Source organism: Microchirus variegatus (assembly GCF_963457635.1).
Source record: "Microchirus variegatus genome assembly, chromosome: 7".
NCBI lineage: Eukaryota > Metazoa > Chordata > Actinopteri > Pleuronectiformes > Soleidae > Microchirus > Microchirus variegatus.
This window is the reverse complement of record NC_139808.1, coordinates 3,009,100-3,024,261: the sequence shown is the minus strand read 5'-3', so window position 1 is coordinate 3,024,261 and position 15,162 is coordinate 3,009,100. Positions and strand designations below refer to the sequence as shown.

Sequence of the window (15,162 nt, the reverse complement as noted above, 5' to 3'; positions counted from 1 at the left end):
TTTGACAGACGCCTCCGAGCGCTGAAACCAGTGAGTCGGAAAATGTTTTAGAAAATAGACTCAGAGACCTGGTCCTGACTTTGATGGACACTCTAATGGGAGGCTTGGACGAGAAGTTATTTGAACTGGCTGCTGCCTGAGTACGAAGGAGAGTGGGCTTCTCCTCTGGTGTGTGGGAGGACTGTAATAGCTCTGGCTCAGGATCACTGCACTCCAGTGTTACAACTCTGAGAGAACAGTGCGGCGTGGAGGTAAATTATCTACGGTATAGGAAGGTGGCTTATTATATATAGGTCACCAGTGAATTAACACAAGCCTGTATGTAACTTCTTCAGGGGGAGAAACCTATAGCCGTGTGTGTGTGTGTGTGTGTGTGTGTGTGTGTGTGTGTGTGTGTGTGTGTGTCACAGGGGTTGATGCTGGATGTAAATGCATTGGTTTTGGGAGAATTCATCTACGTGATACGCATTTTTCTCTCTAAATACACACTGTACATGTGCAGATGACACAAATGTAAATGTTTTTGACTAAATTACAGTGATGTAAATGTAACATGCAAACCAGTATCATATGCATGTAATAGATCAGGGGTCTGCAACCTTTAGAATAAAAAAGAGCCATTTTTGTCCCCTCTCCACCCAAATAAAATTAATCTGGAGCCGCAAAACCCATTTGATCCTTAAAATTATGATAAAATCACGTTTTTTTAACACATATATACTATTTATTTAAAGCACTGCAGTTTGTCCCAAGTTGATACCCAACCTCTAAAGTGTATAAAAAATGTCTGAGAAAATCTGCCTGGCCTAAGTACATGGATCTAAAGATGGACAAGACTCCAAATGTGAACTCCTTCATGTACACATTACTTTAATGGCTTTTGGGGGAGGTTTTTCAATTGGGTGTGACGGACAAAATATCAAAAACACTTAATTTATGCCTTTAACTTGACAAAAAAAGTGTGAAAAACATGAAAAGTTTTTTCTTCAAAGCTAGAAGGAGCCACTACAGAGGGGCAGAAGAGCCACATGAGGCTCTAGAGCCACAGGTTACAGACCCCTGTAATAGATCATTGGGAATTGCTCAGTTCCTGAACTCAGCTGCTGACTGAGGTCAGTCTTAAAGGGCCACTTCACCCCAAAAAATTTTTTTTTATTTTTTTTGCTAGTTTTAGAGATAAATGTGTTATTTCATCATCAGACAGTGGAACTGAGACACACGTCCCATTCCCACAACAACAGAGGACGTTGGGATTGAAAAGTCGATGTCAAAGTCACTTCCTTCAAAGATAATAAAAGCCCTACACTGCTCTAAAAGATCTCAATAAATACATAATAAGAATCTGGTCAACTTTGGTCACATTAAACAAACACAGCAGCATCATAACGAGTTTATTCTTCATTTCACCAAGTGAGGATAAAAATGGGCGAAAACCGCCACTTTAATGCTGATGATTTAATCCGCTTCTTTTGGCGTTTACATTTAAACCAAGCGCGGCAAAGCACTTTAAAAAATGCCCACGTCTGTCTGTCTGTCTGTCTGTCCAGCATCAGCATCAGAAACATCCAGCTGAGCTCCCTGTGACAAATATAGGAAGTAGCGCCTATAGGTGAAGGGATGAATAAGCGGATTTACGCTGCAAGGAGGCAGTGAAAGATTGCTCTCTGAGACGGAAAAAAACCAAACTCTTTTTGTCACATGCTGCATTGAGCTTCCACGTGCTTCCATAGTCCTGAGTTGACAGAGACCAATGGACTGTCCCCCTTTTCCTTCTCTTATCGGCGCTGCTGCAGCCCCATACGTCTGGCTGCAGGCCTGCACAGACCTTCTCCCTCTTGCACTCGTACTCCACACACTCGCTCTCAATGAGTATATAATATACGCGAGTCTTACAGGGAAGTGTTTGTGATTAAGGGAACAATCAGGTTTTAAGTGTCAGCGACAGCTCAGGCGGCTCCACTTGTTATGTTTTTGGAATGTCCTTCTGACCCAGTCCTGTGGACTCAGGAATTTCCCTCCTTGAGCAAATTTCACGTTTAAACTGATTAGATTTTTTTTGCGGTCAAAGTCTAAAGGTCACTGAGAACATTTTTTGTGGGTTAAACTTTAAGGATGTCTGTGGGTTAGTATTCAACACCATAACCAGGGAACAGAAGGGAGTTTGTGGCATTATTGTACTGGTTTCCCAGATCTCTAATCAGAGCATAGCATAGAATCTGTTAGGACCAGTTTTTTGGTCTCCATGCTCACAGATTTTTACAAGGATTCAAGTTAAGTGTGAATCCTTTTTTTTTAATTATTATTATTATTATTGCTTTATCTGTTATCTGTCTCACAGGCTTCACCGCGCTTCTTTTTGAATATATTTAAATGCCAGAATGGCAGCAATCAACTTTCATCACAAGTTCACAGTGCAGTGCTCAAGTCATCAGCTTCAAATTTCCAATCTGTCTCAGTATTTAAAAATATATATTTTTTTATTTTTCTGGCATAATCATCTACTGATTCTCTGCTTTATCACTAACCAACAAAGCATCTTTTTTTTTTTTTAAATATATATACACTACCGTTCAAAAGTTTAGGGTCACTTAGAAATGTCCTTATTGTTTTAAGGAAAACTGAGGCATCTTTTTTTTCAATGAATGTATAAATGAATTAGAAATACACGCACGTTAACGCATGTTTACGTGACTCTGGATTGTTAAAATGAGTCTCTAAAGCAGGGGTCACCAACGTGGTGCCCGCGGGCACCTGGTAGCCCACAGGCAGCCAATACGGTGCCCGCGGGCTCACTTCACTTCACCTCACTTGCATGTATCCGTATGATCGCTCAGTAAAATATCTTTGATATTGTTTATAAAAACTGGTAATCGTTAGGAGTAAGCACTGGAATTAATGTGTATGCAGTTGAATGCATAATATTAATCATTTAAATGGTAAACAAAAAAATAAAATGTTAATGTGGTAGCCCTCCATATTATTCTTTACCCTTCAGGTAGCTCTCTGTCTCAAAAAGGTTGGTGACCCCTGCTCTAAAGTAACACTAAACTTTAAAAACAGTAACAGAGGTACGCTGGTTATTTGTAGCGCTGCTCTTTTTTCGTTTAATAAACAGACCGCTCCAGTTTGACTGGAGGCTCGCTAACGCTAACCAGTGCTAAAAGGAGCTAACCGGTAAACGGTGCCTGGACTCCGGTGTCGCAGGACGTAAACACGACGTCGCGCGTGTCTTTTTCTGGTCAGTCGTCATGGAAACGTGTGCGTTAGCGTGCGTTAACCTAGTGCCCCGCACTAAATATAACATTAAATGAATCAGAAATACACTCTATACATTGTTAATGTGGTAAACGACTATTCTAGCAAACGTCTGGTTTTTAATGGAATATGTACATAGGTGTATAGAGGCCCATTTCCAGTGTTTGCTAATCACGTTAGAAGGCTATTGGATGATTAGAAAACCCTTGTGCAATGATGTTAGCACAGCTGAAAACAGTTTTGCTGGTTCTTTGACGAAAGGGCAAAATCATTATTTCTAATCTTGTCAATGTCTCGACTGTATTTTCTATTAATTTTGCAACTCTTTTGATGAATAAAAGTGTGACTTTTAATGGAAAACACAAAAGAATTAGGTATAGGTGACCCCAACACTTTTGAACGGTAGCGTATAGCTCAACTTTGTCTATGTGTCATTCATCACAATTGTATCAATCAGAGTTGAACGTTTTGACATGTGTTAATTTATTTTTTCAGACCATGTCCTGGTCGTGCAGAATAGAAAAACATGACGACGTACTGTACTATTGCTGCTGTGTTGCTGGTGGATTTTAATATCTGTCTGTCCTCGTGGTTGGACAAACGTGTCCAACAGCTTCGGTTCTTTCAGCTCACGCACACATCGCCGTGTCCTCTCCTCAGTTTCCTATTCCTAAGCATAATCTGCTCCTTCAAGTGCTGTTGTTTGATATTACTTATTTCATTTCCTGCCCCGCTCCATTTCCCCCTCGTATTCTCAACCGTCTTTATTCCTCTCTCGTGTTCACTCTGTGACTCTGTCTGCCCTCAGTGTTGTTACGCGAGGAGGTCGCCCAGCTTCAGGACGAGGTCCACCTGCTGAGGCAAATGAAGGACATGTTGACCAAGGACCTGGAAGACACGCAGGGCGGAGGCTGCTCGGCCAACCTGCTCTCAGCCACCGAGCTCCGGGTGCAGCTGGGAGAGAAGGAGCAGGAGTTGGACCGAGCCAAGGAGGCCTTACAAGGTCAGGGGGGTGGGGGGGGGGGATGCTCATCCTTCACCTCAGATATTACAAGCAAGACTTTAGAGTCAGACACACAGGGCCAATTCCAATTCCTATCTTAAAGGTGCATTGTGTAATAAATCTAAAGCAACTGGCCATAAAATCCTCCTAATGTGTCACAGAGACTCAGGAATAATGTTCATATAACAAACTGAACTCACCAACAACAACAGTACAGACAAAATATTTGCATTATAAAAAATTTTTTTTTTGAAACCATGTTTTGGCATGTGGCGCCACCTACCGCTGTATACCAATCATTGCAGTCAGTAGAGTCTCAGCTGCCGAGCAACCACGGGTTACCAGTTACGTCAGAAAACAAAACCTAAAATTCTGTATTTTGAATTTGAATGTAGTAACCATATTTGGCCACAGACTTACATATGGCACCTTTAACCCTCAAGCTCAACCCTTAATCTTAACTGGCCCTCAAAACCAAAAAGTGTTGAGGGTTATTTTGTCACTTAGAAATGGGACACCCCTTAAATGCAGATACGTCTTCAGACTGTAGGGGGCAGAATAACGCGAAAGCTGCGTCCAGTCTGTCAACTCCAAAAAAGAAATAGAAGAAGAAGAACACATTTACGTCACGATTATTTATTACGATCCGTTTGTCAGTCAAGTTATTAGGTTGTCAGTTAGTTATAAGATGATACTCATACAAATATTCAGCTGACAGTTACCACACACCACGACTTATTGAAAAGTAAACCATAGCAAACCATCGATTGTCCGCAACCGGCCGACTATTGACAAAAGATCGTAAAATAAAAATAAATGTAAACGCAACAATGACGTCAGTAATCCATAATATGGGCCTAAACTAAGATAATACAATGGTTTTCATCATTTTTATATCTCTATTAACAAAGAAAATACCTAATTTGTAGCGTACTCGTTTCGCTGCTTTCGGCGCCATCTTTGTTATGGCAAAACACGCAATGCATTCTGGGTAGCCCTTGCTCCCAAGGGTGGTCTCGGAAAATCTCAATATTGAGGGCGATACAGCCCTTAAACTTACCCCTCAACTTAATTTTTCTGAGAATGGGGACAGCACTTGCACGCGCATTTTTGAGATTGAGGGTTAAGCAAGGAATTGGACTTCACCATTATTAGACTTAGACACTTCACTCAGCTATTGTGTCGTTTGTACACAATTCTTCATCCAAGCTGTTTGTTCTGCACAAAAAAAATCAGCTTTTTGTCGAAACTTCTTTTGTTCCAAAGTCACATTTCATCGTCTTAAATGGACACAGGTTTGATTTAATATAAGTGTTGTTTAGTCGCCTGTCGTCTGCTCTCGGAAAAAACAAACAAATGAAACTGTCACTGCTATTAAATTCAGTATTGGAGTTTTCTTTTCTGACCAGCAGACGTAACTCAGTTTCTTATAAAATGTGCACTCAAACTCTGTTTTGTCTGTTTTGTGCCATATGCACACACACACACACACATAAGTACAGATATTTTTTTTGCTGTTTCAGAAAAAAGGGTGCAGCCGTGTAGCATTTTAATTAGCATCCATCAATCACACAGACCTACAGACTTCACTTTGAAGTATTTATGTGGTATGGTATGGTATTCTGGAACGCGGTGCTGATTGTGCAATAACCATTCATTCATTCCATTCCATTCCATTCATTCTGTGATTGTGTAACAGTGTGTTTCCCCCCCCCCCTCTCTCTCTCTCTCTGTCTCTCTCTCTCTCTCTATCTATTCTGGGATGAAAACAAATAGAACTGATTTTTTTGGATTTTAACTGAAGGATTCAGGGATCGTGTCTCCTTCAGCTCGCTGTCTCTGTTAAACACATGCGTTTATCTCGTAAACTGTTGCAAAACAGGTTTGAACGTCGGTTCTATAACATGAAGACACTGGATGTTGACAGTAGGAATGCTTCTTGAGTGACATACGTGGGTAGTTATGTAAAATACATGGGGCCAGACTTGTCTCTGCCTTCGCGGCTCTCAGGCTCAGTCAGGAGAGCACTTTTTTTTTGTTTTTTTTGTTTCGTTTTTTTTTGTTATTTTTAAACCTGCGCTGAGCCTCAACAGTTGCATCACCGTCACTGTCTGCGGTGTTTTCACCGACAGAGAACGATGTTGAATGAGATCAGGTCCAAGTCTCTCTCGGATTCACTTTCACATGCCAACCGAAACTGTTTCACGTACGAGCTGATAATTGCCCCCCTCTGCCGCTTATTTCCAGAGATGATTACATCATATTCTCTGAGCACATTTCTGTTTGAAGGGAGGAAAAAACATTTTAAAATGATGTGCCTCAGTGACAGAAAGCACAGCACCACCTAGTGGCTCACTGCATGGAGTCATATCACACTGACTTGTTGGCTTTATTTTTACCTTATGCCTGAGATTACAGTCGATTGCAGTGGGAATAATACTCAACTCCTTATAAGGACATCCTGGTGGTGTGTGTGTTTATAGGTCACATATTCAGGCTTTAAAAAATGTGTTTTCTTATGTGTTGTTGAGTCAAAGTTATGATTCATTTTACATCGCATTGATATAAAGTAGCAGTAATTGTGATGAAGTTATAAAACAGAGCGTTTTTCTTTTGTTTTTGTTCATAAAAACACATATTTTGCAAATTCAATTCAATACGATTAAAAAAAAACAAAAAACTTTTTGCTCAGGTGTGTTGATTTTATAGTTGGTGAACATTAACAATTGTTTTCAAGGTTGTGCTGCAAAAAAAGGTGATAAGACACTATATTTATATATATTCTTATAGCCTCTCTATATAATGTACGTTTAAACATAGTATTGGAAAAACAAGGAGCTGAAATGATCTGTGTTCTAAGGGTTAAAATGTACACGTGTGGATAAAGTGTGTGTTTGTTTGTTTGTTGTTGCAGCAATGAAAGGGGACCGTAAACGTCTAAAAGTGGAAAAGTCCGACCTGGTGAGTCAGATGCAGCAGCTGTACACAACACTGGAGAGCAGAGAAGAGCAACTACGGGAATTCATACGCAACTATGACCAGCACCGAAAGGTAACATTCGTGATTGACTACGCACTACATGTGTTTTCGTTCGTGTATGAATCGGTTGATCAATAACAAGACATCAGTGCGTGGGCTTATATCATTCAGAAATGGTGAAAAATCTATTTGCAACGGTGAACTCACATCACAAGAAAAAAGCTTATCATATAGAACGCTGCGTTTCCTGACCTGAGAAAGTGTCTGTGTGCTTTAGGAGAGCGAGGACGCAGTGAAGGTCCTGGCGAAGGAGAAAGACATGCTGGAAAGAGAAAAGTGGGACCTGAGGAGGCAAACCAAGGAGTCGACAGAGCAGGCCAACATCCTGCGCTCTCAGATGGACACAAAGGAGAACAGGATCAAAGAACTGGAGGCTGAGCTCACCATGGTGAGTTTAACCCTGAGCCACTTTGGAGTATGTGTGTGTGTGTGTACGTGTGTGTGTGTGTGTGTGTGAGAGACATACATTTAAACAAAGTGTTGGTTTGTCACGATGTTGATTGATCACACTTTTTAAAGTCGTTTTTAAACATGCAATTGTACTTTTACTAAAGTATGTTTTTTGGGAAGTACTGTACTTTGTTGAATGAGGAGGACAGGTGAACGATGAGGACAGGTGAATGGTGATGAGGATCGATGAACGATAAAGACAGGTGAACAATGAGGACAGGTGAACGATGATGAGGACAGGTGAATGATGATGATGACAGGTGAAGGATGAGGACAGGTGAATGATGATGAGGACAGGTGAACAATGAGGACCGGTGAACGATGAGGACAGGTGAACGATGATGACAGGTGAGCGATGATGACAGATGAAGGATGAGGACAGGTGAATGATGATGACAGGTGAACGATGATGACAGGTGAATGATGAGGACAGGTGAGCGATGATGACAGATGAAGGATGAGGACAGGTGAATGATGATGACAGGTGAACGATGATGACAGGTGAATGATGAGGACAGGTGAGCGATGATGACAGGTGAGCGATGATGACAGATGAAGGATGAGGACAGGTGAATGATGAGGACAGGTGAACGATGATGACAGGTGAACAATGATGACAGGTGAATGATGAGGACAGGTGAGCGATAATGACAGATGAGGATGAGGACAGGTGAATGATGATGAGGACAGGTGAACAATGAGGACAGGTGAATGATGAGGACAGGTGAGCGATGATGACAGATGAAGGATGAGGACAGGTGAATGATGATGACAGGTGAACGATGATGACAGGTGAATGATGAGGACAGGTGAGCGATGATGACAGGTGAGCGATGATGACAGATGAAGGATGAGGACAGGTGAATGATGATGAGGACAGGTGAACAATGAGGACAGGTGAACAATGAGGACAGGTGAATGATGGTGAATGATGATAAGGACAGGTGAACAATGAGGACTTGTGAACCATGAGGACAGGTCAAATTGGCCATTTTTTTTTTTAGAAATGTTTATACCAGTACTTTTACTTGTACTTAAGTCTTGTACTTAATAATTTTATCAAAATAGGAGTATTTTACTTAGAACATTTCAGTACTTTCTTCACCTCTGTATTTGTAGGTCCAGCAACTGTGGAAAAACAGTTGAATATATAACATATTTATCAATCTCTGTTCACATCTACTCTATTCTGTTTTTCCCCCAGGCGAAGCAGTCCCTCGCCACACTGACTAAAGACGTACCGAAGCGTCATTCTCTGGCCATGACGACGGAGCCGGTGGTGAACGGCAGTCAGGAGTGGGTGATGCAGGCCGACCTGCCGCTCACCGCCGCCATCCGTCAGAGCCAGCAGACCCTGTACCACGGACACACCACAGACAGACAGGGTAGGTCGTCCTCTTTATCTCTCAGCTCAGCTCTCCGTGTCCTCTGCTGCTTTGGTGTTGCTTTTTTTTTTTTTTTTTTTTTTTTTTTTCTTTTTACAGACCCAACACACTAACAGAGGGTTTCCCTGAAGGGTTCTCGTACTAACTGTGGACATTTTTCAATGTGTGTGTGTATATCTATATCTACGTGGGGGGGGGGCTACATCATCCAGCTGTGGTCAGAATTAGCCCCTGTCACTCTCGCCAGCCCTCCGTCATCTCCGACGCCTCGGCGGCCGACGGCGACCGCTCGTCCACGCCCAGTGACATCAACTCGCCGCGTCACCGGACCCACTCCCTCTGCAATGTAAGAGCTGCCTGGCCCCCCTGACCAAGTAATCACACCTTCTTCTGCTGTTTGTGTTTGTCCCTCTGTCCTGTCGGCTTACCTGGGTGTCAGCCTGCCTCTGCTCAGTCGTGGTGGTGGCGGTGGCGGTGGTGGTGATGTTTTTAATTAAAAAAAACACTTTAAAGCAGTAGTTTGATTTCACGTATTCTGTGACCGGGTGCGTACCTATGTTCCCCGGGTCCTATGTTCCCCGTTTTTCCCAAAAAAGGTCCACTTTGTATGTGACAGGGGAACATAGGACCCTTTTTTTGAAAAAGTGTATGGTTAGGATTAGGGTTAGAGAAAGGGTCCTATGTTCCCCCGGTCACATACAAAGCGGGGAACATAGGACCCGGGGAACATAGGACCCGGGGAACATAGGACCCGGGGAACATAGATACGTCCCCCCCCCGTGTCCTATGTTCGGTTTCTACGTGACGATGCGCTATATCCCCTAACCCTAACCGTCACCATAACAGTAACTGTAACGCTGGGTAGAGACTTGAAAAATCTCCGTAATAACTGAAAAATGGAAGATCCCTTTTGGGGAAAAGCGGGGAACATAGGACCCTGTGGACCTGTTAGCTTAGCTTAGCTCAGCATAAGGGCTAAAAACAGGGGTAAACAGTTAGCATGGCGAAACTAGCTAGCACCTTTGAATGTCCTGTGTGTACCATATGGTTGTGTTTATTGAATTCAAATTGAATAAACTTCCCATTTTGGTTCACATAGAATCACTTTAGAATTAGCCCTTTTTTTTAATGTAGTCGAGGCAGCCATCTTGGACAAACCTGGTTTTGAAATGGAAGCTAGCTACACAAACAAATGGAAAAACCAATAGAAAAACAATGATAAAACAGCACAGTTGTAGACAGAACAGTGGAAGAAATAAGAGAGTTGAGTTGTGAAATGGTGGTTACTTCCTTTCTGTCACTTAAAGGCCACTAGTTTCCTGACACACTTGGGAAAGGTAGGGGTTAGGCTCAGTGAAAGAGTGCAGTTTGTTTCACCTTACGACGTCACCAATCCTTGCACACAAACCCCAAAAGCATAAAATGAAAAAGCTCATGTGTAACGGGAGCAGTCGACCGATGAGGACGCCAAGAAGTCACTGCACCAAAAATAGTTTTCATATAAAAACACGTGTATTGATTAAAAGCCTTTAATACTGAGCGTATCGCAGACCGTAGTTATGCGACAGTTTGCGCTATCGGAAAAATTCCAACTCTTTCTAAAAAGCTGAGAAGTTGCACGTCTACGCCAACATGTGGTTATTACGGTAATTTCACTCAAATCAGCGTCTTTGTCTCCAGAGAGGAGAGAGTTGGAAAAAACACCTGCAGTTTACATGTTTTGGCCTGTTTGTTTTTGGACATCGAGACAAAAACTCAAATTCTATTTTAAATATGTTTTATACTGTTCGAATTTCAAATTTAACACGCAAAAAATCTGGTTTTCATGTCCAACTACTATGTATTTTTTTTTTCTAATTTTCTTAATTTCAATTGTTAATACACTACTTTAACATGCAGCAAGTTGTAAATAACTCTCAGACATTGAAATTATGCTGAAAAACTAAAAGTAAAAACTGGTGCTGGGCACGTTAACACGATAACGGCGGTTAACGGCGTCAATGTTAGCGCACGTTAACGCGCAACTTTTTGCTCGTGCTGGTTGCTAAGTTAGCGCACGTTAACGCGTTTCCATGACGCCTAACTGGAAAAAGACGTGCGTGATGTCGTGTTAACATGCCGCGACACCGGAGTCGGGGTCGTACCTACGTTCCCCGCGCGCAAACGCCGATAAAGGAGCTAATGCAGCTAACGGAGCTAACCAGTAAGCGGTGCCTAGACTCCGGTGGACCGTGTCTATGTTCCCCGGGTCCTTTGTTCCCCGGGTCCTATAACATAGGACCCGGGGAACAAAGGACCCGGGGAACATAGGACCCGGGGAACATAGACACGGTCCCCCGGAGTCTAGGCACCGCTTACCGGTTAGCTCCGTTAGCTGCATTAGCTCCTTTACCGGCGTTAGCGCGCCTACAGTCGAGCTGGAGCGGTTTGTTTATTAGACGAAAAGAGCAGCGATATAATAAATAACAAATAATATGTGTGTGCCTCTGTTTTTAAAGTTTAGCGTTACTTTACAGACTCATTTTAACAACAATCTGGATTCACGTAAACATGACGTTCACGCAGGGGTCTTTTTCCGATCAGTCGTCATGGAAACGCGTCGTGCGTTAACGTGCGTTAACCTAGTACCCAGCACTAGTAAAACTAGCACTTCCTGGCCCTTTTATGGTTTGAATAAGGAAAGAAAAAAGTCCAGATGGACATTTTAAGCATGATGTCACTTCTTAGAGGTGCATTTTTGACAAAGCCATGAGCTTCATGCTCTCTCACGAGCCGCGCGTTTACATTTTACCTACAGATCAGAAAACATCCGATTTATGTTTTTTCGGCGTCGAAACGAATGCGTGCGATTCCAAAAACCGTCGCTTTAACTGTGTGCGTACGAGACGGACCGAGCTAAGTTTCCCCCCCCCCCCCCCCCGTTCTCCTCTGTGTGTGTTTCAGTCCATGGAGGACCTGGAGGACCAGAAGCGTAAGAAGAAGAAGGAGAAGATGACGCTCGGCTCTCTGTCGCGGGTGTTCACTCGGGGCAAACAGCGCAAATCCATGGAGCCCGGCCTGTTTGATGGTACAGCCACACCCGATTATTACATAGAGGAGGATGCCGACTGGTGATACTGTGTGTTAAAACATCTGTGTGTGTGCGCGCGTGTGTGTGTGTGTGGATATCCACCTGGCTTTAACAGTGCGTTTGGAGCATTTTTGTCTGTGTGTGTGTGTGTGTGTGGAAACGGGGTGAAAAATTGAAAAATGAGAAAAGCCCTAACAGAGACTGCTATTCCATAAATGTACAGTATATTACCCTTAAATTGTGTTTGTAAATTAGATATATATTTATAGATGCACATGTATGCATATGTATATATATATATATATATATATATACAGTATATATGTATGTCTACACGCATATAAATATATACAGTACATGGGGTTATGATAATGTGTAGACATGTTTATGCTGTATTATCTTTAAAAAAAAAAAAGGAAAAAAAAAAAAGCTTAATGTTTATGTTTTTATAACTGGAGACTTGAAGGACTGCTGTTTATATGTAAATAGGAGTTATTGTGAAAGTTAGTGTTTTTTTTTACTGTCAATGTCATTTGGCTTTATGTTACTTTTACAGTTGCTTTTATCGTGCGTCATATCATTCTTCTTATCACCCAAGTTTTATTTCGCCATTTTTTTTAATTATTATTATTATTATTGAAGAGGAGATAATAGAGAAGAAAAAAAAGATTTTATGGACTATTATTGGCCAAATTATGCTCATGCTAATTATGGCTAATAAAGGTTATTTTTAATCGTAGTTTAAATGCACAAGCAAACAAAAAAAAATTGCAGAAAATGATCAGGGATGTATATTTTGCAGGCACAAATCTGTCAGAAATCACGTGAAAAGTGCCAAAGGTAAACCACTCATCTTTGAAAAAACAACAACAACGTGCATATCATTCAGCCCCTGTTAGCGTTAGCACACACGCGTTAGCGAGCGCTGTCTAACGTGTCCGTACGAGACAAATGAATGTGCATTCTACACTCGCATGATCCTGAAAAAAATGTCCATTCATCGTCAGTCAGATGAATAATCTGTGTGTTAATCCTCTGTTTCCACTGACCGAGTTGTCTTTCCTTGCATTCCTGTATGCACACAGCCCCCCCCCCTTTGTTTGTTTGTTTGTTTGTTTGTTTGTTTGTTTTAGAATGTATTCCTTTTTTTTTTTCTTTCTTAACAACAACAAAATGTGGCTCTAATAATTATTCTTATTCTTATCTGTTTGTAATTTAGAAAAATGTTCCATAAGAAGATGAACTCTATCAAAGTATTTTATTTAAAAAAGAGGAAGAAAAAAAAAGGGCAAACACGAGAGAGGCAACTTAAAAAAAAAAAAAAAAAAAAAAAAAAAGATATTTATCGTCGAGGAGGTTTCAGCATTTTCAAAAATGAAATTATAATTGAAATGAAATCCTATTTTAAAAATAAAACTAGTAACTGAATACAGCCTATGTGACCTATTTCTTTTCTGTTCTGTGAGTAATCTTGTTCTTGTGTGTAGTCTTAACATGTCCCTCCTTCTCCTTCTCCTTCTCCTTCTCCTTCTCCCGCCATTTCTAATGGCGACTCTCTCCCTCCCTCTGGAAAGTGACTCCTCATCTGTGATTACCAGTTGTCTGTTTTTCCGGGGATTATTCATGTCACTCCACGTCCACTGGACAGATTATCCCCGACCCCCCCCCCCTTTGAAAGACGGTGAACTTTGCATGCAGCGTTGTTTTTTGTCAGCATGCGGGGGACGAATAAAGTTATTTCACTGAATTCATCCTTGGTTCAGAATGAATCAGTGTTATCCTACTGTGTTGTTGAGCTGTTTTATGAATAATCCCCCGTGTCTCTAATACATTATATCCTGATAGTCGTCTTCATTGTCATGAGTTAGTACATTTTAACACATTAACTGAACATTTGTGCCATAGTTTCAGACCTGATCGTAACCATTTTGTGCAGTTTGAATGCATTTTTTTTTTTAACACAGCAAAGTGAAGAACAATTGAATTATTCTGCCTCCATCTAGTGGCCAAACAGTGCAACTTCAAGACAGAGTATCAAACCCGGACAAACCCTTATTCATCTCACCGATAGCTGTTTATTAGAAGGTTATTTTAGATTAGAATTCAGAGGAAGGTGCGGGTGAATCTTCTGTGTCAGACTCTCTCTCTCTCCACAAGAGTCATTATTGTTGATTTCCACATCCCCCCCCCTCCGAACCCTGAACCCTGAATCCCACCCTTCATCCACATCATGCCAACTTCCAACTTCTCCTGACCAATCCAGACTCTGACAGCCTCACACAGCAGAGCCTGTCCGACGGCGAGGAGCAGCTCGACCGCCTGCAGCAGGCCGAGCTCACGCGGACCACGTGCATGTCGCTGTGGAGAGCGGCGGCGGTCCAGGCCTGGATGGAGGTTGTCATGGGGATGCCCATGTACACCAGAGCGTGCTCTGAAAATGTCAAAAGTGGCAAGGTACACACACACACACACACACACACATCTGCATAAGTGATTATGGTACGGTGGCCCTGAGGTGCAAAACGCAAATCACAAAACACAAATGCAAGGGGCGGCGTTGAGCTCACTTTGTGGAGCTGCCGTCCCATGCTGACTGCTGACTACAGTCCTCAGAATCCTGCATCGAGCAGAAAACACAAAAACATTAACTCGCAACGGAAACGCAAAACTCAAAATGGAAATACAAAAGCAGAAAACACAAAAATAATTAACGCACAATGGCAACGCAAAGCAGAAAACGAAAACACAAAAGCAGAAAACGCTAAAACTTTAACTCGAAAAAGGAAATCACAATACATACCTCTACCTCGTTAATGTTTCCTGCTTTTGTATATCCGCTATTGATTTGCGTTTCCGTTGTAAGTTAATGTTTTTGTGTTTTCTGCTTTCGTATTTCTGTTTTGTGAATTGCGTTTCTGTTTTGCGTTTCCGTTGTGAGTTAATATTTTTGTGTTTTTTGC

General features: G+C 41.8%; 1 protein-coding gene across 1 annotated transcript in view; it reads left to right on the top strand.

Moving 5' to 3' along the window:
- kaznb (kazrin, periplakin interacting protein b) overlaps positions 1 to 12,307 on the top strand; it is a gene marked incomplete at its 5' end in the record, with an annotated part of 81,871 nt that extends 69,564 nt beyond the window's left edge. The window contains 6 exons of the mRNA XM_083892931.1: positions 4,064 to 4,258; positions 7,173 to 7,309; positions 7,515 to 7,685; positions 8,952 to 9,132; positions 9,345 to 9,478; positions 12,076 to 12,307. Of these exons, the coding sequence (XP_083749057.1) occupies positions 4,064 to 4,258; positions 7,173 to 7,309; positions 7,515 to 7,685; positions 8,952 to 9,132; positions 9,345 to 9,478; positions 12,076 to 12,246 (989 nt within the window). The 3' untranslated portion in view covers positions 12,247 to 12,307. The remainder of the gene's footprint in view (positions 1 to 4,063; positions 4,259 to 7,172; positions 7,310 to 7,514; positions 7,686 to 8,951; positions 9,133 to 9,344; positions 9,479 to 12,075) is intronic.
- Between the last annotated feature and the right edge of the window lie 2,855 nt (positions 12,308 to 15,162).